The following is a 22,357-nucleotide window of genomic DNA, read 5'->3' on the forward strand; positions in this document are numbered from 1 at the left end:
AGGTTTTCAACAATCAGCATCTAGAAACAGCCCACAAGTCACTTGTATCTTTTGCAAAAGATATGACAGTCAAAAAGGCAAAATGAGATTCTCCCATTGTAATTTCTCCAAATTGTACGTATGAATTTGTGTTCAAATCTTTATTTCCATTTGTGTTTGCTTTCATTTAGTTCTAATTTAAATTTTAGGGTGTAACTACCATTCTATATCATTAGGTAAAATGAATTTAGTGATTATGTGATTTAAATATTAGTATGACAGTGCCTTCTGGACGTTGGTATCTCATTATCAGTACCAAACAGTACCTTACATGAAAAGCAAAGTCTAATTTTACTTTAAGCTTACACAGTACTAAATAAGCTCTTAATCCCAAATATTGTTTTTAATTGATAAAAAGTCACAACTAGACATTCCTGGGAAAACGTATATATACAAAACCTAACTATGTTATATTAAAAAAAATTATTGTTCAGCATGAAATTGGTTCAGCATGAAATAGGAGAAAAGAGGAAATTTGTAAATTGTTTTTGAAATGCTAAGAAGAAACTGTTGAGGAACCAGTTGCCAATATTTTTTACTTTACATAAAAATAAGGCAATGTAAAAACATTAATAGTAAATCACACAAAAACCTATCTACCATATATCTTTTCATAATATATAAATATGCAAAATGCAGTTATATTTATATGGGCTTAAAATAATGAAGGTAGACTGAATTTAAATCTAAGATGATATTAATTTCTTAATTTAATGTATTAAAAACCTTACAAATGTAATAGATTTTGTATGGTTCCCTAATTGTCAAAACCTATTTTCAACAGGCTTAACAGATATGCAATGCAATGCTCTACATAGTCCAGGAAAACACTGCATGGTATCTTTCACATTAAATAAAAAAGAGGCTCAAATAACCTAAGATGAATGATTGAATGTAGGTGTAGAATCTTTGGCCCTAGATTTAATTTCATATGTACCTTAGGACAAATGTCTAGAAGTGATTATTTCCCTCATGGATGTTGTAAAATACATCACAATTTTAAAAGATTCAAGATACAAAGTTCTATGGAAATGTCTCTGTTTTTGTCTGTTTTTCTTAGTCTCTCCTCCTTTCTATCATTCTCTACCCATATCTTCATCTCTATAGGCATGTTTAAATCTCCTTTATTTTTAATTAGCCAGAGCAACAAAAAATATGTTGTATTTATTATAGAAATATAATTTATGTCCCTTTTTAATTTAGAAAAGCAAATGAATGATATGTACATTTGCTTTGAAAACTCCTACAAAATCTTCTAAATAAAATTACTTCCTACTTATGTAACTCAATTTTTGCCTATGCATAAGTAACTTGATAGAAGAAATATTTCGTATTCCTAAAATAAACTCATGAAAAAATGCATCATGGTCATTTCTTTTTAAGCCACTACCAACAAGGACTTTTTAAAGCTAGGCTTAAAATCCCTGGTAGGAGGACAACAGCTAAAGCAAAATGAATATGTGCTTGGTAAACTATAAGCTCAGGGTACTTTATTGATTGATGTAAAATATACCTCATAGTCATAGAATTTTAAGGTGAAGGTGACATTGTCCTCATTTTATAGGTGAAAGAAAAAGGTCCAAAAGGATTAATAGCACAAATTAGGAAAGTAGGTTAGTGGTAAGAAAGCAAGTTGGCAAGAATCCCCACTGAATGATCTTTCACTCATACTAAACACAAGTCTGTGTTGAAAGTATGGAAACCAATTTGACAATAAATTTCATAAAAAAAAAAAAGAAATCCTGCCATATATTATGACTTGGAAGTCTGCCATACACACATTAGGATGGAAAACAGGTGATGCAGTAAATACTTTGCCCAAGTCATTATCTTCTCAGACATGTACCACAGTATCAAATAGGTTTCTGTACATCAGGAATCACTTCACGGAAGGAAAGTATCAACGTTGCTTTGTGCGAAAGAATGACTTGACAATACTGCATGAGAAAAAGCAGAAAATTGTGACCAAACAGATGAAGAGTTGGGTCATCACTGGTGTTTTTAGGCAGGACAGTCTGGTGTTAGTTTGTATAAATAATAGTGAATAACGTTTTCTTCACTTCCTCCTTTTCTTCAGTATCTTCACTTTTTTCTTCTTTTGAGGAATGCGATATGTACTTAAAATAATTTTTCGTGTTGTATGGTTATTGTATGAACCAAGAAGGATATTTTAAAAGATGGGCTATGAAGCACAATACTCTACAGGTAAGTCTTATCCTGGTTGGTCTATGAGTCAAGATGAATGAAAAGTATTCCTTGAAATGAATAGCCTACATATGTTTATAATCTCATGGCATTGTATAGGCACATGAAAATTGGTTCTGTTGCGATATAGAATAAATTTAAGCACCTCAAAATATAGAATGACTTCTGTACATGAAGAAGAGTCTTGCTCCCTAATATAACAAGATATATTAACTAAATATTTGTTATTAATGTCCATTCCTTGTATCAGGGCATTTCATTGCAAAGCCAAGGTAAAATACTTTTATAGATATCCAAATGATAGATGCATGTGTGCGGTTGTATTTGCATGGGAAACACGAATATTTACCATTCTGTGAAAAGATGACAAGGCAGATGTGAACATTTTCCACATGGTCTTCTGATTTATTAAAAGCAAATAAAATTAAATCACCTTTGTTTGCTGTAGTCAATAACCCCTATAGAATATTCTTACAATTCTTACAGAATCATCTACCAGTGCAAACACAGCCATCTGCTAATGCTGCCCACCTATTTTAGGGAATCTGAGCTAGTCACGGCAATGACTTTGAGACTATTTTGATGAAAAGTTTTGGCATAGACGTCCTTAAAAGAGTCTTATTAACACAAATTTATCACCTTCACAGGCTGTAAACAATATATCAAAAACGAAGCTCTATTTTTTGCTTTCTTTGCCATCTTTCCCTTTGTCTTCTTTTTCTGTTTTGTCTTTTTCATATTTCTCTTTGTCTGGCTTTGTTACACTATCATATGAAGGGGGAGAGACAGTGGATGGGGTTGCATCTGTTTTTTCTGGACTTGAGTTCTCATTAACATTATCAAAAACCTTATCTTCTTTATTGGGCAAATCATCATCTCGGTTTCCATCTTTTATGTATATACTTGATATATTTTTGACATTTTGCCGTAAGCGGTAACGTCTGTAAGCACGCTGAATGACAGTAGCAGACACATCCTCTTGTTTTCGTTTTAGTGTAGTTGTTATGGGTTCATAGGACACTTTGGAAGGATTTGCTGACATGAACCTTTCTTCCATCTGTGAACGTAGAGAGTCCATCTCTCCGCTTTCACCCAGAACACGCTTTGTAAAAGCAAATAAGATGTCAAGACAATGGATCCGGTCCCCACTGACCATGGGCAGGTCCATGGCAATGAGCTGGACTTTGTTTGGTTTTGCTATGAGGAGAGGAGGATCTAGGGCAGCTGCAAAATCAGAGAGTTTGCTATACTCTATAAACTGGGTGGCATCAGGATCAAACTTCTCCCAAACCTCATAGAACATCTCAAAGTCATCCTCACTCAGGGGCTCAGTACTTTCCTCAGTAGCGACACTGAAGTTCTCCAGGATGACAGCGATGTACATGTTCACCACAACTAGAAATGATATGATGATGTAACTGACGAAATAGAATATCCCAACAGATGGGCTACCACAGTCTCCTTCAACTGAACTTCCAGGATGAACTTTTTTGGGGTCACAATCAGGGGGTGCACTGTTGAGAATAGGTGCTAGCAATCCATCCCAGCCAGCAGAGGTGGTAATTTGGAACAGGCAGATCATGCTGTTGCCAAAGGTCTCAAAGTTGAACATGTCATTAATTCCAGCTTCCTTTTTAACATAAGCAAAGTTGGACATTCCAAAGATGGCGTAGATGAACATGACCAGGAAGAGCAGGAGGCCGATGTTAAACAAGGCGGGAAGGGACATCATCAGAGCAAAGAGCAGCGTGCGGATCCCCTTCGCCCCTTTGATCAGACGCAAGATTCGACCAATCCTGGCGAGACGGATCACTCGGAACAGGGTAGGGGACACGAAGTATTTTTCTATCAGCTCAGCCAGAAACATACCTTGTGAGGAGGGAGGGGATAGAAATAGTTAAATTTCCATGCTACAGAAAATCATGACTTTAAGTATTTTTATCTGCCATCTTATCTCTTACGATTTCAGAACTGTCCTTTTATATTGAAAGCAATTTCATAACAATCAAAAGATTGAGCAATCCCAAAGGAAAATGAAATTATCATTGTGACATTTTCTCTCCTTTTACTAAGTTTGTGGACATTTTTTTTCCTCCAAAATAATTTTAATTATAAGGGTAATACGTACTCATGTAGAAAGTTCAAGCAGTACAGTAAAATGCTAAAAAGGAAATATAAATCACCTGAAATATCACCAATTATAATCACTGTTACTGTTTTGCTGAGTATCACTTTTGACATTTTTCTATGCAAGCTCACACACACACATTGTCACAGGAATATAATTATGTTATATAAGCATCTTTCATAATTTATTATAGTCACTTCATCATATGTCATGGAAATATTTCCATACAAATGACAACAAAGTAATTTCTTATAGTTTTACAATGTTCTTTCCAAATGAACACATATTGAAGAAATTTATGTTGTTTTCGCTGAGATGAATATCTAAGTAGGTATATTTTTTCTAGTTACATGAGCATCATTTGGTAATACATTAATAAAATATCAAACAGTGTATTTAAAATTTTTTATCTGTCACGAAATCTATCTCCAGAAAGTTTGTACAACTCCTCAGTTATATATGAAAGTGCTCATACTCTGCATGCTCAATTAGTATTGTAATTCTTTATAATTTTTACCAGAAAATCTTTATGATGTTTCAAAACATCTCATTATAACTTATTTGCATTTTTCTTGGAAAAAAATTTACATTTTTTTCTTATTTATTGGATATTTTGTGTGCTTGTTGGCTGTTTTCAACTTTCTCTTTTGGCCATGTTAAGTCCTTTGCCCATTTCCCTATTGAGATATTTACTATTATTGATTTAGGGAGACCATTTTTCTATTGAAAGTGTTAATCCTTTATTGTTCTTAAATGTTACATAATTTTTTCCCCTGTATTTTGTCTTTCAATCTTTTCGTTTTGGGGAGAGGTAGTGGTTAGTTTTTGTCCATAGAATATTTTGATTTTTATGCAGACATAGTTGTTATTTTTTTCTTCATAGATTCAAATTTGTGAGATGACATAGGAAGGATGATTTGATTCAAGTTCATTGTTATAAATCTATTTCTTCTTGAATTTATTTTATTTTACACTTTAATTTTTGATTCATGTGATTTTTCTACTGAGCAAATTATTTATCTTCTATATATTTGAAGTTAAATTTTGAATTATCTATTTGAATCCATTGAGCTTTTTAAAACACTGTTTTACTTCATCAATGTTATAATAGTATAAATATCTAGTAATACTTTAATTTTTCTTCCAGATGAATTTTATAATCATTTAGACTTATATTGCCATTATCTCCATCATGCAAAAAGACTTACTGATATTCTCACTGGGATGACACTTTATTTATAATTAATTTATTTTAAAAAGGGTCATGATTAAAGTGATAGCCTTCTTATCCAAGTAAAAGAAAAGCCTTTCAATTATTTAAGACTTCCTTTATGTATGTTAGCTTCCTCATAGAAGTTTTATGCATTTCTTATTAAAGTTGTTACTAGATATTTTACTTTATTTTTATTGCCAATATAAATGATATTTTTCTTTAGGTATACTTTCCAAATTTTTTGTCCACATATAAAACATTTATGAATATTGATACATGTGACTTAAAATTTGTATCTTCTGAAATCTAACTGAATCCATGTTTTTGGTGGATTCTCTTTCATTTTTAAAGAATGCCATAATGTGATCTGAAGATGAAGATAACTGGCTCCATGTACCTCTCTGTTTTCTTATCTAATTTCATCAGCCAATACTGTTAAAAATAGAAGTGATAGAGGAACACTCTTTTCTTCTTCCTAATTTAATGGGAATGCTCCCACTATTTTGCTTGTTATTCCTCTGAGATTCCTACCTAAATTTTAACTCGTTTTCTTATATCTTAATACTTTCTTACTTCTCTTTTTTTCCAAAACTGGTTTTGAATGCCTCTTCTAAGTTACATGGTACTCAATAAGGAAGTTTTAGATCATATGACCTTTAACCCTTGTGGGACTGTTTTATCATCTATAAGTTGAATTTGTATTAAATAATCTCTGCAATCTTGTTCTGTCTAAAATTTGTAATTCTTAAAATAAATGAAACCCTAAAATACTGGGCAAAGCTTGTACAGATAATGAAAAAACAAGAAGACAGAAAAACAGCTATGGTAAAGGGGAGAAAGTATACAACCATGTGCTGTGATTCACAGACATGACTGAGGTTGGTTGAGAAATGATTGTATTGACAAGTCTTTGCCAAGTATGAAGCCATAAGAAATGAACATGGCATTTCTTAAGACCTTACCTTCACTTTGAATTTAGAAAGAATTTTCACGCAGAGTCAAGGATATTCTGGGTGTTAGTAATCGTTAATCAAGGGACAGTTCTCATATGTGCTAAAATTGGAGGTGATTTCAGATTCTGCATTGGTCTTCCTACCTACATATAGGTCTTTCTACCTTCAACCCTACATATAGACGTAGTTGCTACTTCTGTGAAAAGTAATCTTGGAAATCAAGTATCAAGAAGTATTACATGCTTGTGGCTTTGAGGCCTATAGCATAAACATAAGAATTCTGACACAGAAGTCTTTGTTTTATTTAGTTTTGTTTTTAAGGTTCCTCCATTCTTCATTTTACTAACATATCCAAAAGTAAATTTACATTCAAGAATTCAGAACCTTCTCTGAGCATGTGTGAAGTTTAGTTTGATTCAAAATGGTCTTACCTACAATGGAGAGAATCACAACCACAAAATCAAAAATGTTCCATCCTACAGTGAAGTAGTAATGTCTGAGGGAGATCAGTTTCAGCACACATTCTCCAGTGAAAAGGATAATAAAAACCACATTTATCCAATATAAAACATCAGTCATGTAGTCACTTTGTCCCTCTTTTTCTACCATCATGGTTACCATGTTGAGGCAGATAAGAACCATGATGGTGATATCAAACACTTGGTTTGTTACTAGGTCAAATATACATCCTTGGAATTTGTTCTGTAAAGAAACAAGAATAATATGGAATGTAGAGCAAATTTTGCAAATATCCATTAATCATTATATTATTAAAAAATTTTTTTAAAGTTGTGTCTTCAAAGTTGCATAAATTATCTTTGGTCATAAGTTCTTGATTCTACAAGAGATATTATTCATGAGTTAAATCAAAGTCAGAGTGAATGAAAAGTTTTTGTTGTTGTTGACTTTCAGTATATACCAAACAGACTTCAGTTGGTCATGTACACTCACATTTGCTTTTAAGCTCATCCAACCCTACTATGTTATATATGAATTGTTTCAGTCACCAGTAATTTTTTACTAAAACACCGCAGCTCTACTACCCAGAGTATTTCAAGTTAATAAAATATCATGTCTCTATATTTCTACTTTGACATATTATTTTAACTAATGTGTTGCAGTGTCTTATATTTATATGACTGCTGTAGTATCAGAGACTTATATTTTCCTATCTCTTTCATGTATGGGATATGTATTTCCATACATATTCATACTTACAAATCACCTTTCTTTTCAGTCTCACTGTTAGTATTATGCTTTCTAGGAAACATAGCTTCTTCAAAATCCTTTTAGGAAAGGCCTTAAAGCATTTTACCAAGATCAAGTAGGGCACGCAAAAAATTAAATACCAGGGTGTCAAATCCATAGATTGTGATTCAACAGGTCTGGTTGAGACCTGGCAATGTGTCCATTTAAAAAGTGCTGGGTGATCCTCATGTTGCCAGCTGGGTACTAACTGGCTTTGTCTTCAGCCATGACTCTTTGGCAAGGTGTGTTATGTTCAATACAAATTTAAATGCATATAATGCATTATATGCATTATAATGCTTATATGCATTATATGCATTTAAATTATATGCATTTAAATTTTTTCCCCCAAGTTGTTAGAGGAATACAAACTATTCTTTGACTGCTTAGACTCACTATTTCCATCTGAGCCCATTCTGGTCTTTGACTTCACAGTAGGAAAAAGTTTAGACTCACAACCAGTCCAACTGCTTCTTTTGCTATTTGTTGCAATATTAAAAATCTTCATGTTAGTTTTACCCTACTGATAGACAGCAATCACTACATCATAAAGTCATTACTTAGATAAATAAGTTTCAATCAAAATTACATTTTATTTGTATTCTCCACAGGCCATATATAATTATTTATAATTTTTATAGGAATATTATAGGAATATTAAGAACAGTGATAACGTTCAAAATACATATATTCAGTTTTATAAGGCCTTTTATTCAAATATTAGCATTCATGTTTAAGAACTAGTTGTACGTTAAAGATGAATTTAAAATAATTTGAAAATTTATATGCTAGAGATATATATGTAAAAATACACAGTTGCCCCTTGGACAACAGTTTTGAACTACATAAGTCCATTAATCATGGGTTTTATAAAGATAAATACAGTGCAGTACTGTAAATATATTTTCTCTTCTTTATTATTCTCTTAATAACATTTTGTTTTCTCTAGCTTACCATATATAATACAGTATATAATACATATAACATGTAAAATATGTGTTCATCAACCATTTAGTTTATCAGTAAGATTTTTGGTCAACAGTAGGCTATTAGTAGTTAAGATTTGGAGGAGTCAGAAGTTGATATGCAGATTTTGACTGTGTGGAGGGTTGGTGCCCCTAACCCCTGTGTTGTTTTAAGATGAATTGTTTTTTTTTTTCTTTTCTTTTTTTTTTTTTTTTTTTACCCCTGGCCGAGGTATTGGCTTTTGTGGTTTCTTAGATCCCAGCTTTTTCATCGCATTATAATATTTCTTCTGTTCTTCTGTCATAAAGATGTCTTGACCTCCAAGGTAAAGAAATAAAAAAATAAATCTAGTTAAAATCAGAATCATGGTCTGGATCTTTCTTCAGATCATTAAGACAGGTTAAAAATGTATTAATATAGAAATAAAATGCATTTATTATGTGCCACATAGCTATAAATAAAACCCATCTTAAAGAATTACTTAGATGTAGGCATGTTACTCTCCATAAATAATGTAATGTGCATACGTAAAATATATGTATTACATACAATAATTATTGGCTCAATTTTCTTTTGGTGCAGTAACCCGTGTCATTTTAAACTATGTGCTGGTATTTCATTTTATCTGCTACCTATCTCAGGCATTTTATTGCTAGATTACAAATATATTAGGAAGAGTTATACAAAATAATACTGAACATCTTTTTTGATGATTTGGCTAATATTTGGGACTCTAATGAAAAGTAGGGGCCAAAACCATAGTAAAAATAATTTTATGTTATTTGTATTCATTTATAAATGCCATATTTGTTTAGCAAAGAAAAAGAATATACAGTAGTGCCCTCTTATCTGTGGTTCTGCTTCCTGTGGTTTCTGTTCCCCATGGTCAACTGTGGTCTAGAAGCAAGTGACCCTCCTGGCATAGGTCAGAAGGTGAATAGTAACCCAAGGCTACATCACAATGTCTGCAGATAGTCACCTCACTTCATCTCATTACATAGACATTTTATCATCTCACACCATCACAAGAAGGGGAGTATAGTACAATAAGATATTTTGAGACAGAGAGATGATATTCACGTAACTTGTATTATGGCATATTGTTCTATTTTATTATTATTGTTGTTAATCTCTTACTATGCCTATTTATAAATTAGACTTTACCATAGGTATGCATGTAGAAGAAAAAACATGGTACATTTAAGGTTTGGTACTATCTATGGCTTCAGGCATCCACTGAAACATATGACCTATAGATAATGAGTGGGGGAGACTACTGCACAGTGAACATGTAACACACAATATCTGTGTGTGTGTGTGTGTGGGGGGGGTGTTTGAAGAAACTTGTTAGATACTTTTTTCATTCCAATAAAGAAACTGCAATATAAGCAGGTTATTGGGTGTCAACATTATGTATAATAGTGTTGGAGGTATTGAGGAAATTACCAATGATTCAGGATCCTTGACCTGAAGGACTTCCTAATTGAATAGACAACCTTTAAAATTCAACAGTAAAAATAACTAACTCTAAAGTTTTTTGGGGTCGCCTGGGTGGCCCAGTTCGTTAAGCATCTGAGTTTGGCTCATGTCATGATCTCATGGTTTGTGAGTTTGAGCCCCATTTTGGGCTCTGCACTAACAGTGGAGAGCCTGCTTTGGATCCTCTGTCTCTCTCTCCCTGTTCATCCCCAGTTTGCACCCTCTCTCTGTCTCTCAAAACAAACCAACAAACCAACAAACCAACAAACCAACCAACCAACAAACAAACAAACAAACATTGGGGTGCCTGGTTGGCTCAGTCGGTTAAGTGTCTGACTTCAGCTCAGGTCATGATTTTGCCTCTGTGCTGACAGCTGAGACCCTGGAGCCTACTTTGGATTCTGTGTCTCCCTTTCTCTCTGTCTCTCATCTGCTCATGTTCTGTCTCTGTCTCTCTCAAAAATAAATAAACATTAAAAAAAATTTAAAAAAGAAAGAAACATTGAAAAAATTTAAATGAAGGTTTTTGATCTTTATTTCACAAAGGGGGCTTAGAAGCTTTATCTGTTCTTTTAGGGTATGCCAATTTTCTTAAAATTATCTGTAATTTTTACAGATTCACACATTTTCTACATTGATGTGTAACATCAACTTTTTAGTTATGGGACAAATTAGTATAATCTATGTAATGTGGAATTTATTTTGAATAATTTTTCGTTCTCGAATCCTTACTTAATTTGTAGGGTTGGGGAGTTAAAGATCATCTGGTTATTGTTTCCCTTTAGTTTTCTTGGATTGGGCAATAGCTTTCTATTATACCGCATTTTAAAAAATGTATCAAATACCTAATGGTAACCAGACTCTGCTTTCTTTCTTAAACTGTTTTAACTCACCTTTATTCTAGTTGATATACAGTCTTTGGTATTTATCTTACATATTCATGCTAGGTATCCAGGAGAGCCTTCAGGCCAGTGTTAAGAGAACTACTTATGAGCGGAAACTGAATGCCATACCATGTCAAGAACTTACCAGAAGAAGCTAGGAAAACACTGGGAAGAGAACTCTGAATTAGAGGTAAAAATCAAAGTGGCAAATTTTAACTTTTCTTAATGATACCTTGTTTGCCAAAATAATAAAAGGTGGGGATAAAACTAGGAGATTACAAAATGCTCTAATAGAGGAACTGGTGTTGTTTGGTTTTACTGTAGCTTTAGAGACCTTGTGCAAAATGTATCCCTTTAAAAGCTAGATGGAAGACACTTTGTAAATCAGGCTGGTCCTTTTCAACGTTACACACTATGTCAAGGCTGTGTTACTTAGTACGTAAGACTGTAGTTCTAGTATCAGATCATCTTTGTTCAAATCCTATCTCTGTTGTCCTTAGGCAAGTTTCTTAATCTCTTTAAGGATAAGTCATCTCATCATTAAAAGAGTAGCTATATCTCAGTTGTCTTGTTCTGAGGATCAACTGAGATCATGTATTCAAAGCACTCAGAATAATGCCAGATGCACAAGCCCTCAATAATTGTTGGTTGCTATTACTGTTGTTGTTACTAACCTTCCTAATAAGGTTATAGTTACTAAAAGGGGTTGCTTTACTCAGAATTTACCCATACGTAACCAGGGCTATACTAGGTCTTTGTGTAAATATACTACATATTTTTCCCTTTTGTAACTTGAACCTATTAATAATTTGTGTTCTAATTTTCCAAAGTATGTTTTCTAATGAATTATTAAACTCTTATTATCACATGAACTCATTAAATGAAAACATTACTTATAGAAGTGATGGGTATTTGGAAAAACTAGTAAAGTGGGGTTGGTTATTAGAAGAGCTATGAGCTGAGACCAAAGCACTAAGTTAAAAAGCCTTAAGAGTCAAGAATACGCTGGGAAAAGAATATGGGCTTTGAAGCCAAACAGACCTTTGGATCCTGAATGCCAATGGACCTGTTGATTGATTTGAAACAAATTACTTATCCTTACCAGGCCCCAGCATATATACTTTTCTATAAAGATGCCACTTTCATTAGCTTGTCTGTGGATTAGATGAATTCACATACACAAAGTTATCTAGCAGAAGATCTCCTATGTAGTAGGTTAATTGAAGTGTCGGTCCTGTTTCTTACTAAGGTGGAAAGAAACCGTAGGCCATTCAGAAAAGGTCAGAATATAAAAGGTATGCTTAAATTGCAAATTAAATACTAGAAGAAATGTAGGGGATAGTGGTAGTTGGCAGTGCTTCTAAATTAGTAACTTTTGCCTGACAGTAATGGTAATGGTGTCAACCCATCCTATCTTCCTCCAGTGGCAATTCTTGTAAGAGTAACATTTAAAAGCAAGAAGATTAAAGCAGTTAGGGTTGTGGCTGTCCTGCCCATGGTCACATGGCTTTATCTAGATATATGTTTGATTGATCCTATGCAGGGAATATTGGGGAATCATGCGTATATGCTTATATACCATATATTCACATATATAATGACTAAAGTTGAAAAAAATAATTAAATTGAAAATTAGAGTATACTTTGTAAACTTATTTTCAAGGTTAATCATCAATTTTTAGAGATTCTGTGTCTAAAGCCACGAATATATGATAATGTTAGCTAAGTGTGGCTCTCAGATATTAAATGTAAGAATGGAAGATGGAATTTTCAAAATATCTTTGAAAAAAACCTATATTTGAAAATGTAAGCATAAATAACATTTAACATTTACTAAATTTCCTTCCAATCGTGAATATCAGTCACGTACAATAATGAAATTTCATTTCTTGTACATCTATCTTTTCTTAAATGCTAAGCCAGTATCTAAAATGACTCCCTCTTGGAATCCTACCCCTTATCTTGGAAAGATTTCTTTTCCTGTGGGTGGTGCTACAGTTACAGTAACTCAGCCAACTTTGACAGGAAAATTGAGACTTCTTAGATGATTTATTCTCTTGCAAATCACAGATAATACTATAGACTGTACCCACTACAGGCTCTTCATTGAACATATCCCGTATTCCCCATTGCTGCAAATGACTAATTTGGAGACTTAAATGTGGTCCAGGTAGCAGGTAATGCAGAATCTGACCTAGTCTTGGGTCTCTCTTCAGTCATTCTACGCATCATTGCTGGATTCAGTTTTTAAATTAGAACTGAGTTTTCATAGTCCCTGGAAGAAGAGACTCCAGAGTTGGATCTGTGATGAGACTACTTCCTAACTGTCGGATCACACGCAAGTAACACATCCTCTCTGACAGGGGAAGTGGTGATATAATGCCTTTTACGTTTGCTGTAAAATGCGACTAAGATTACACATGTGGAGTACTTTACACAGAATCAGACACATCATCAAGTCATAATAAATGCCACTGTCCTGCCTATATGTGCTCCCTTGCTCAAAATACCTCAATGACACATCAGCTCCTACTGAAAAATACCTAATATGGCTTTTCAGATCTGCTCTCAGGCAAGACTTCATCTTTGTACTATTTCTCTTCTTAAAATTCCATCTCAAAACTCCATTCAAACTGGATGGAAGGCTATTCCTCCTGGATTATTTCCTCTTATGTCAGCCCTATGCACGTGCTCACACATTTCTCTGTCCCTCCCTGTGGATTATCCATCTTTCTGCCTCTCAGTTTCTACATGTCTTCTTATTAATCTTACAAAGCCTACCAATTGTCACATAAATGTGTTTTTTTCTATTTACATCTATTTTTTCTCTGTCCATTTATTTTGTTGTTGTTATTATTGTTGCTTTTGTTAATTTTTATTACACTTATCATTATTTCATATTATAGTATTTAGGGATCTGGAATAGTGCAGGGGCTAAAAAATATATGCTGTATATGGGATCAACTACTGACCTTATCAGAACTATCACTTACTAGATGCATGATCTTGGGTACATCACTTAACCTTTTTGTGGCTGCCCACATTTATCAGACAAAGTCAATAATAATAATAATAATAATAATAATAATAATAATAATAATAATAAATTTTAGGGTAGATATTTTAGGTTGAGTTGTGTCCCCCCAAAAAAATATTTTAAAGTCCTAGCCCCTAATACTTCAGAATTACCTTATGTGGAAATGTTGTCATTGTAGATGTAATTAAATCAAGGTGAGGTCATACTAGAGAAGAGTGAGCCTTTAATCCACTATGACGAGTATCCTCATAAGCAAAGGATAGAGACACAGAGAGGGAAAACACTCCATGTGACCATGGAGGCAGAGACTAAAGATATGCTGCCATAAGGCAAGTAACACTTGAGCTACCAGAAGCTACCAGAAGCCTTCCCTAAAGGCTCTAAAGACAGCATGGCCCTGACAAAACCTTGATTTTGGACTTGCAGCCTCCATAACTGTGAGAGAATAAATTTGTGTTGTTTGAAGCCACCAGTTTGTGGTACTTGGTTATAGGAGCCTTAAAAAACTAATACAGTTGATGTGAAAGTTAATGAAACACAAATCTCAGGAAAGTATCTTACTTGCAACATTCAACAAATCTTAATTTCCACCACATGTATCATTGCTTCTGCTATGATACAAACCCCCTGAAGTCAGGAAACATATCCTGTGCTGTTGTCCATCAAGGGCCAGCCCAATGTATACCACACAGAGCAGTGGCTCAGAGAATGAATGTAACTCCTTATGAAATATGCTTTGAATAAACAATTAGTGCATTAATTTTTCTTAATTAGTCAATCCTCTATAGCGAACATTGACAAAAACTCAATACTTGTCATATTGCTTAAAAATATGACAGGAGATAATTATTTTCTGTGCAGAGATAAATGAGATTAAGCATATCTGTATTCAATTATTTAAAAAAATAAATGAAGTTATAATGAAGCTAATCACTAATTGGTATCAAATTAAATTTCAAATCATATTTTTAGGAAAATAATTGTTCATATTTTTCAGTACAGTAAAAAAAAAAACCCTTAAAATACTTATCTTTTTTTTCTGTTGGTTGAAATTATCTATGATGACACCAATGAATAAGTTCAAAGTGAAGAATGATCCAAAGATGATAAAGATGACAAAATAAATATACATGTAGAGGCTGTATTCATAGATGGGCTGCTTGTCTACCTATAAGATTAACAAAAGTTAGCAGCATATTGACAATAACATTAATGATTTTGTTTTTTTCATGGTCTGACAAGTTAATCCAGACAGTGCTATCCTTGGTGAACTTGGCTTTTCAGAAGCCATGGCATCTTGAGGATCAGCCTAAACCTTCTTAAAATTTATTCAACATTAAGCATTAAGCGTTAAGCAATAAATATTTATTGCATGCTTACTATGTACATGAATATAATCTTCAAATGACTACAAAGGACTTAACCATATGTAGTACTTGTTCTCAGATTGGTAGGACAGACCATCTGGTAACTAACTGAACTGAAGTATGTTATTTATTTCCAGAATAAAAAACTGTAAAGAATGTGATACCATATTTATATAAATTTTATTGATTTTTTTTCTTCATTTGATTACACAAATGTCTTCACTGGATTTAACTTCTTAGCATGGAACTCATTTCACATAAACCCTTCCAGAGCATTTTAAACATAAAAACAACAAAATCTATGAATAAAAAAATTTAAAACCCATGAGTAACTTATGATATTTAATTTTTATTTTGATAAATGTATTTATTGAGCACTTATTGCCAGGGTGTGCAAAGTGCTCTACTTACATTTTCTGGTTGGTTCCTCAGAACAATCCCATGACATGGACAGTAATTTTTTTTTTCTTTTTACAGCCAATAAACAAGCTGAGAGAGGCAAAGTAATTTGCTCAAAGTCAGTTACAGAGCTTACATATGATAGAACCAGAATTTGAGTTAAGCTCTGTCCCCGAATGCTGCACACGTCATCACTAGGCTATTATTGGGTGGAAGGAAGTTCTTCATTTTGTGTGTACGTACCAAGGGCTCCTTGGAGCTACTATTTGAAAATGGCTGACCTAAACTCAGGAGCTTTAAAAACTGTAGAGTTTGTGTTATATTGACCAATACTTACATTAACAGAATCAACAGCTGCATACATAATATCCATCCATCCCTTAAATGTTGCCTGTAAATATAACAATAGAATCTGAATGTGAAGCTCACACTCTAAAATAGCCATACACGAATTCAGTCCATTTATTGTTACATTTATTAAGTGGTATCAAATCACTGAATTTTACTCTATTTCAAAATATCAATTTAATATAAAGATGCTATGTCGAGCACCAAAAGGACATAGTGCCAAGTCACATTGTAAATCTTAGCCCTAGTTAATTATTTCCAGGTTGTTACAATTCCTGAAAATTTTGCACATGAACTTTAATTTTTCCAGAGGTAGAGTTTTCCAGAACATGTCTTATAGGCACATGTTCTATGAAAGACCAAGTCTCTCTTTAAAGTCACAAAGTACATTATCTTTAACTTCCAGTTAATAGATTAAACAATGAATTATATCCTTCATCCAGAGTCCACTACAATATCAAGCATTCATGACAGGGCTCACTTACAACTTGAAGCAGAGACAGGTAACCAAGTCCAACATTATCAAAGTTCACCTTCAGGTTTTTCCACCGCACATTTTGACTAATGTTCATCAGTGCAGAACAGTCGGAACGATTTTTAACTAGACTTGTTGGAAAACGTGACCCATCTGTGGTATTAACACACTCATAGAACTTCCCAGCAAACAAATTTACGCCCATGATGCTAAATATTAGCCAGAATATAAGACACACAAGTAGCACATTCATGATGGAAGGAATTGCACCTATGAGTGCATTCACGACCACCTAGTATTCAAAGGAAAGAAAAGGATGATTAGGATTAGTAAAAATGTTACATGGTCCACATTAATGAAACACAATGCAGAATTAAGGAAATTAGAAAAGCCACCCTTACATGTTTAAGACATCAAATCACCAAGCAACATGTAGTAACTATCTATGCTTAGTAGTATGCCAACCAAGACAAACGAGACAGGAGCCCTGTGATCGATAAGCTTACTTAAAATATTTGATAAACACATTGAAAGTATCAGCAACAGTGCAAAACAAAGTAGCTAAAAATGATACCATAGCTTAAATAAATGAAAAAATAAAAATAATAAACCAAAAACCTGATATATGTAAGGTGAAGTCGTAAATCTGCATAATCTAGGGAAAAAAAAGAAATTTCTAAGTATAAATGACAAAAAATAAATAAAATGTACACTTAAAGGTCAGTGCTAGTCCTAGATTTGTCAGTGCTAAAATTCTCCTATATAGAGAAACCACTGGTGTATATAAGCTGGAGTTAAGGTTGGGAGTCTTTCAGCGTATGAACCCCTTATATTTAATTGGTTCTGCTAGTTGTATGGTACTGAATTCAATTAAGACCTTGGGACCTCAGTTTCTTCATCTACAAAAGGAGAGCCATCTGTTCAAATTTATTATTCTAGCTCTAAATATACTTTATATATAAGTCCTGGGCTAAATATAGATAATGCTTGCCTTGGTTAAAATAAAAATGAAATAGTTTATCATTAGTTAATACTTCCTTTATTTCAGCTTTTCAGCATTTCCACTGCTATTAATCACTGGTGCCTCTTGCCACTCCAATTTTCCTGCATGGACACTATTGTAGCATTTATCACTCTCCAGATTTTCTTAATTACCCCATCTTTCGAAACCTACCTGTCTTTTTATATTTCAGCTCTAGTCTGTATTTGAGTCCAAATGTGTTAAAGACTAATTTGTTAAGTGAGAGCACTGTGCTCCCTCTTTTTTCCAAGCAGTGAAACATTAAGAATCTTTGACCATCTTTGAGATTTTCTAGAGCAGGGGTTGGTGAGCATTTTCTTAAGTATTTTTAGGCTTTGAGGGTTATATGTTCTCTGTTGCAAGTATTCAATTCTGCTCCCGTAGCAATAGATTATAAACAAATGGGCATGGCTGAGAGGCAATAAAACTTCCTTTACAAAACAGGCAATCAGCCTGTGGGCTTTAGTTTGTTGACCTCTGACCTAGAGCAATAGTACCTAGGGTCTGTGGGCCACTGAGCTTCCATGCCAGCATAAAATTCTATGAAAAACATTATGGTTGTATTTTTTTTTTTTTTAACAAAGAGATGATTCATAGTGTTATGAGATCCTTATAGTGTACGTGACACTAAAAGGGTTAGGAAACACAGGAGTAGAGAATAAAGTTCAAAGTGGTCAACTCTTGTTCAAGCCTATGCTTTCATCCTCACTTCCTGCTAACCTCCACACTGTGCTTATCACTGAGGCACATTTTTCCTTCTAGTCCTTGCTCAAACATGCCTTGCACACTCAACCCTATGTTTCTCTACCAGCTAGCATCTCTGCCTGGAATGTCTAGGTGCCTGGGGGTTGAGGCCCACTATTTCAGTCATGGCTCCAAAGTCACCTCCTTGTGAGGCCTTCCTAGACTTCCCAAGGTAGCTACTCTAGCCTCCATGGTCCTGTAGTACTGTGTGCTTACCATTTCATAGCAGATGTCATAGAGTAACCACTGTTTCCCTGTCTGTCTCTCCATGACTTTTGTCCCCACTCAGTCTTGGGGGACTGGGGTCTCTTCACCATTGTACTCTTTTTATAGCCTAATAGCTGACACATAGTTGGTGTTTAAAATGTTTGCTGAAAGAATGTGAGTAATGGTGGTCTCTGAGGGAGATAGGTACATATTGGTCTGATGAGCAGCCATTTGGGAAAGTCAATAAGCTTGAGATCCTCAAGACTCAAAGGAAGCTAACTACATAATGCCTCAAATCATCATTTCATTTACTCTTCAGAATGATCCTGCAGTGGGAAGGAACATATCCTTTTATGTGGTTAATAAATGCTATAGAGATATATCTGCTCCTCCAAATCTATTAAAACATTCTCCAATTATTGATAAAAAACAAACAGCAAAGAGGGTAGAATAATGGGCTAGCTTAATTGCTGAGGGAAGTAGCTTGTAGGGTAAAATACATTCTTTGTTCAAGAAAATGCAGTAGATGGTCTGTGTGAGTCCAGATAGGAGTCATAAGTTCCAGATCAACTGTAACATTCTACCAATGCTCAAAAAATGAAGTTAATGTCAATGGATTCCAATACTATCTTTCTGTGTGATAACACAACTTGTAATTTTTCAATTCTTATATGATAAAAGTATTGAATTACACTTATGAATATTTGTGTATAATTATGATCTCTCACATACACTGGAGCCATTATACATTGGATGCATTCAACACTAGACATGACAGTCATAGTTTAGCAGGGATAACCCTGAAGATCTGCTGGACTAAAAGATCTCTGATATTCACCTGAGGCTTCAGATTTCTGAGCCCCACCCCAGAGTTCATGATTCAGTAGGTCGGGAGGAGGGCCTGGGCATCTGCATTTCTAATAAATTCTTAGATGATGCTGATGGCTGGTCTGTAGATCACACTTCAGTGAGATAGACTAATCTGCATGTTAAGTTGTTCAGAGACTACAGGTAGAGAGGCAGTCAGATAAACAAGTACAAAATAATATAATAAGGATTTTGTGTGTCTGAACATAAAGGGAGGATGATCACTTATGCCTGGTGGTGAAGAGACAAAGCAAATATAAATTGGGGCTTAATGGCTGGGTAGGTGTCTGCTATATTGGGGAGCTAGGGTTGAGACAGGGCAGGGAGAAGCACTCTCAGCCAAGAGAACGACAGAAGCATGAGAAAGCAGGTATAAACCTGGTAAAAAAATAAATTTGAGGAGAGCAGAAATAAGTAAGGATATGGACTATTTAGAGAAAATAAGGTCATTGTCCCGCATGTATTTTATGAAGTTGCTGGTTTAATACAGCTCTGAAAGCTAGGTTGCTAGTAATTATTTTTCTCACCTTGTTTGTCTATGCAAAATGGTCTCGTTTCAGGCACCATGCAGCCTTGTGCAAATTCAGTAAATTTTCAGAGCTTTAGTTTTCTCAAATGCAATTTGGATATCATTCGACTATTATTGAAACATTTATTTTAAGGATGAAATTTAAGGTGGTGGCTGATGCCCCTTGACTTCCCTGATTTTTCTTATGACTCCTACCAGGGTAGCTCTTTAAAAAAAAATATTTTTTCAACACCTGATACAGGCAAGTCCTTGATGACTGGTATTTGGGAGATGTTATCAGAACTAATAGTGTCCCCTTCACCTAAATTTCCTAGCATAGGGAAGATTTTCATTTAAAAAGGGAGAAGTCACTTATTTGGATTACTGCCTAACAGTATTACGTGAAGGAGGCATTATTGTATTTGATTTACTCTTTGTTAAACAATATGCACTGAATACTGTGTATATGAATATCTATACACATATATAAACATTACATCTATATATATACATACATATATGTGTATATAAACAGTCTATACTTTCTACATACTTATTTTTCATATTTTATACTCCATTTAGAAAATAGAATATTATACTAGAACGTTTAGCATTTTCTTACCCTCATTCCTTCAAATCTAGATAAAGCTCTTAGAGGTCTTAAAGCTCTAAGTGTCCGAAGGGATTTAATGGGGCCAAGGTCTGAGTAGCCGAGAGTGTTTGCGACTAAAGTAACCAAAGAAACCTACAAAAAATAAAATTTTCATTAATCATTTCAATGAAATAATAAAGCATAAAGAGGAAAAGTCAAATTCAAAGATCACTAACAGCAGACCAATAAGAATAATATGATTTTAAATATCAAATTGTCTTGTCATTGGCTAAAAATAGGTAAGATGTGCTTTTGTTAAGGAAATATATTTAAAGAAAGGTTAATGAAAATAAAAGAAATAATAGAAGGAAAGTAGTTTCTTACCCTGAATAAAAATCACACATTCTTTTTACACATTTGTAGTCAATGATTATATAATTGCTTATTAATATGTTTATGCTTGATATATTTAATTAGATATGCTATATATTTAATTAGAGCAACTTATGTTATACATTTATGCTATGCATTTAATTAGAGCAACTATCAAAATTTCAATTATAATAAAACCCAGGGCATAAGAAAGTGTGTGATTTTGAAGCTAAGTCATAAGAGTGTGGCATTAATTCAGGCAAACCTATGTTTCAGTGTAAACATTATTCAAAAGCGTTTTGAAGACTCATGATTTTGAGACGGAGTTAATTCCCCACAAGGCTGTTCTGCCTTGTGATTTATCAGAACTGGCACCAAAAAGATTTACCTAGTAATAGACACTGGGAGAAAAATCTCAATTGTATTGAAGAGAGCAAAAAATAGATGATCTCACTGGCTTTGCAATCAACACAGACATACGGACCTTCATCATGTGAGACCTGCCACAATTACCATAATCAGTATGCAACAGAAATTAGTGTTCTTACAATAAACTATTTTAGAAGCAAGAACATGGACAGAAATAAAATCAATACACATTTTGGTAATAGAGCAATGAGCTCCTCAATGACCTTACATCTGGATCTGTAAATGCATGAAGTCTCTGAGTGCCTTCCATTTAAAATATTCATTTGTTGTTACACTGCGTGTAGCAGGAAGTAATGTCTAAGAACAATGTCCAGAACGTAGCTTTTCATTATGAATGAAGTAATGACTAAAAGATTCAAGTTTTCCAGGGAAGACTAGGAACACCTGAGAGTCATTGTTCTTATATTTAACTATTGACAGAGTAGAAAAATTCAGCGCTTACAAGTTCACTGCTCCTGCTATCAGAGACAAGTAAACTGATTTATGAATCAAAATGCGTTGAAGACTTTTGTTCTTTCTCATACGGTTACTTCCAAATGCCTCAATGTTGTGCAGGTTTGGTGGTACAGTAGTGAGCATAGCTGCCTTCCAAATGTCTCAGTGTAACATTGTTTATTTTTAAGTCCTTTATATTATATATCCAGCAGAACTAATTGTCTGTCCCTCATATTATTTGAAATTCACCCAAGTCATTCAGGTCTATTATTTTCCACTTAAATACACTTAAGAAAATGTACTTTTTAATCAGGACAACAAGTATTCCCTTTTAATCAGGAAAAAAATTTTCAAATGTTTATTACAATTTTTTTAATGTCTATTGATTTTTGAGAGACAGAGCATGAGCAGAGGAGGGGCAGAGAGAGAGGCAGACACAGC

At 33.9% G+C, this 22,357-nt stretch overlaps 1 protein-coding gene across 6 annotated transcripts in view; it reads right to left on the bottom strand.

Annotated features, from left to right (window-relative positions):
- Nucleotides 1-2,622: 2,622 nt before the first annotated feature.
- Nucleotides 2,623-22,357, bottom strand: part of SCN9A (sodium voltage-gated channel alpha subunit 9) — a 99,718-nt gene continuing 79,983 nt past the window's right edge. For 5 of the 6 annotated variants that reach the window (XM_042949018.1, XM_042949016.1, XM_042949022.1 and 2 more), the window contains 7 exons: nt 20,711-20,833; nt 16,752-17,033; nt 16,256-16,309; nt 15,183-15,320; nt 8,973-9,077; nt 6,970-7,240; nt 2,623-4,113 (listed from right to left, as the gene is read on the bottom strand). In XM_042949018.1, the coding sequence (XP_042804952.1) occupies nt 2,921-4,113; nt 6,970-7,240; nt 8,973-9,077; nt 15,183-15,320; nt 16,256-16,309; nt 16,752-17,033; nt 20,711-20,833 (2,166 nt within the window). In that variant the 3' untranslated portion in view covers nt 2,623-2,920. Of the gene's footprint in view, nt 4,114-6,969; nt 7,241-8,972; nt 9,078-15,182; nt 15,321-16,251; nt 16,310-16,751; nt 17,034-20,710; nt 20,834-22,357 lie in introns of all 6 variants that reach the window. The other variant, XM_042949017.1, reaches the window with a different exon arrangement.

This window comes from Panthera leo, chromosome C1 (assembly GCF_018350215.1).
Source record: "Panthera leo isolate Ple1 chromosome C1, P.leo_Ple1_pat1.1, whole genome shotgun sequence".
Lineage (NCBI taxonomy): Eukaryota > Metazoa > Chordata > Mammalia > Carnivora > Felidae > Panthera > Panthera leo.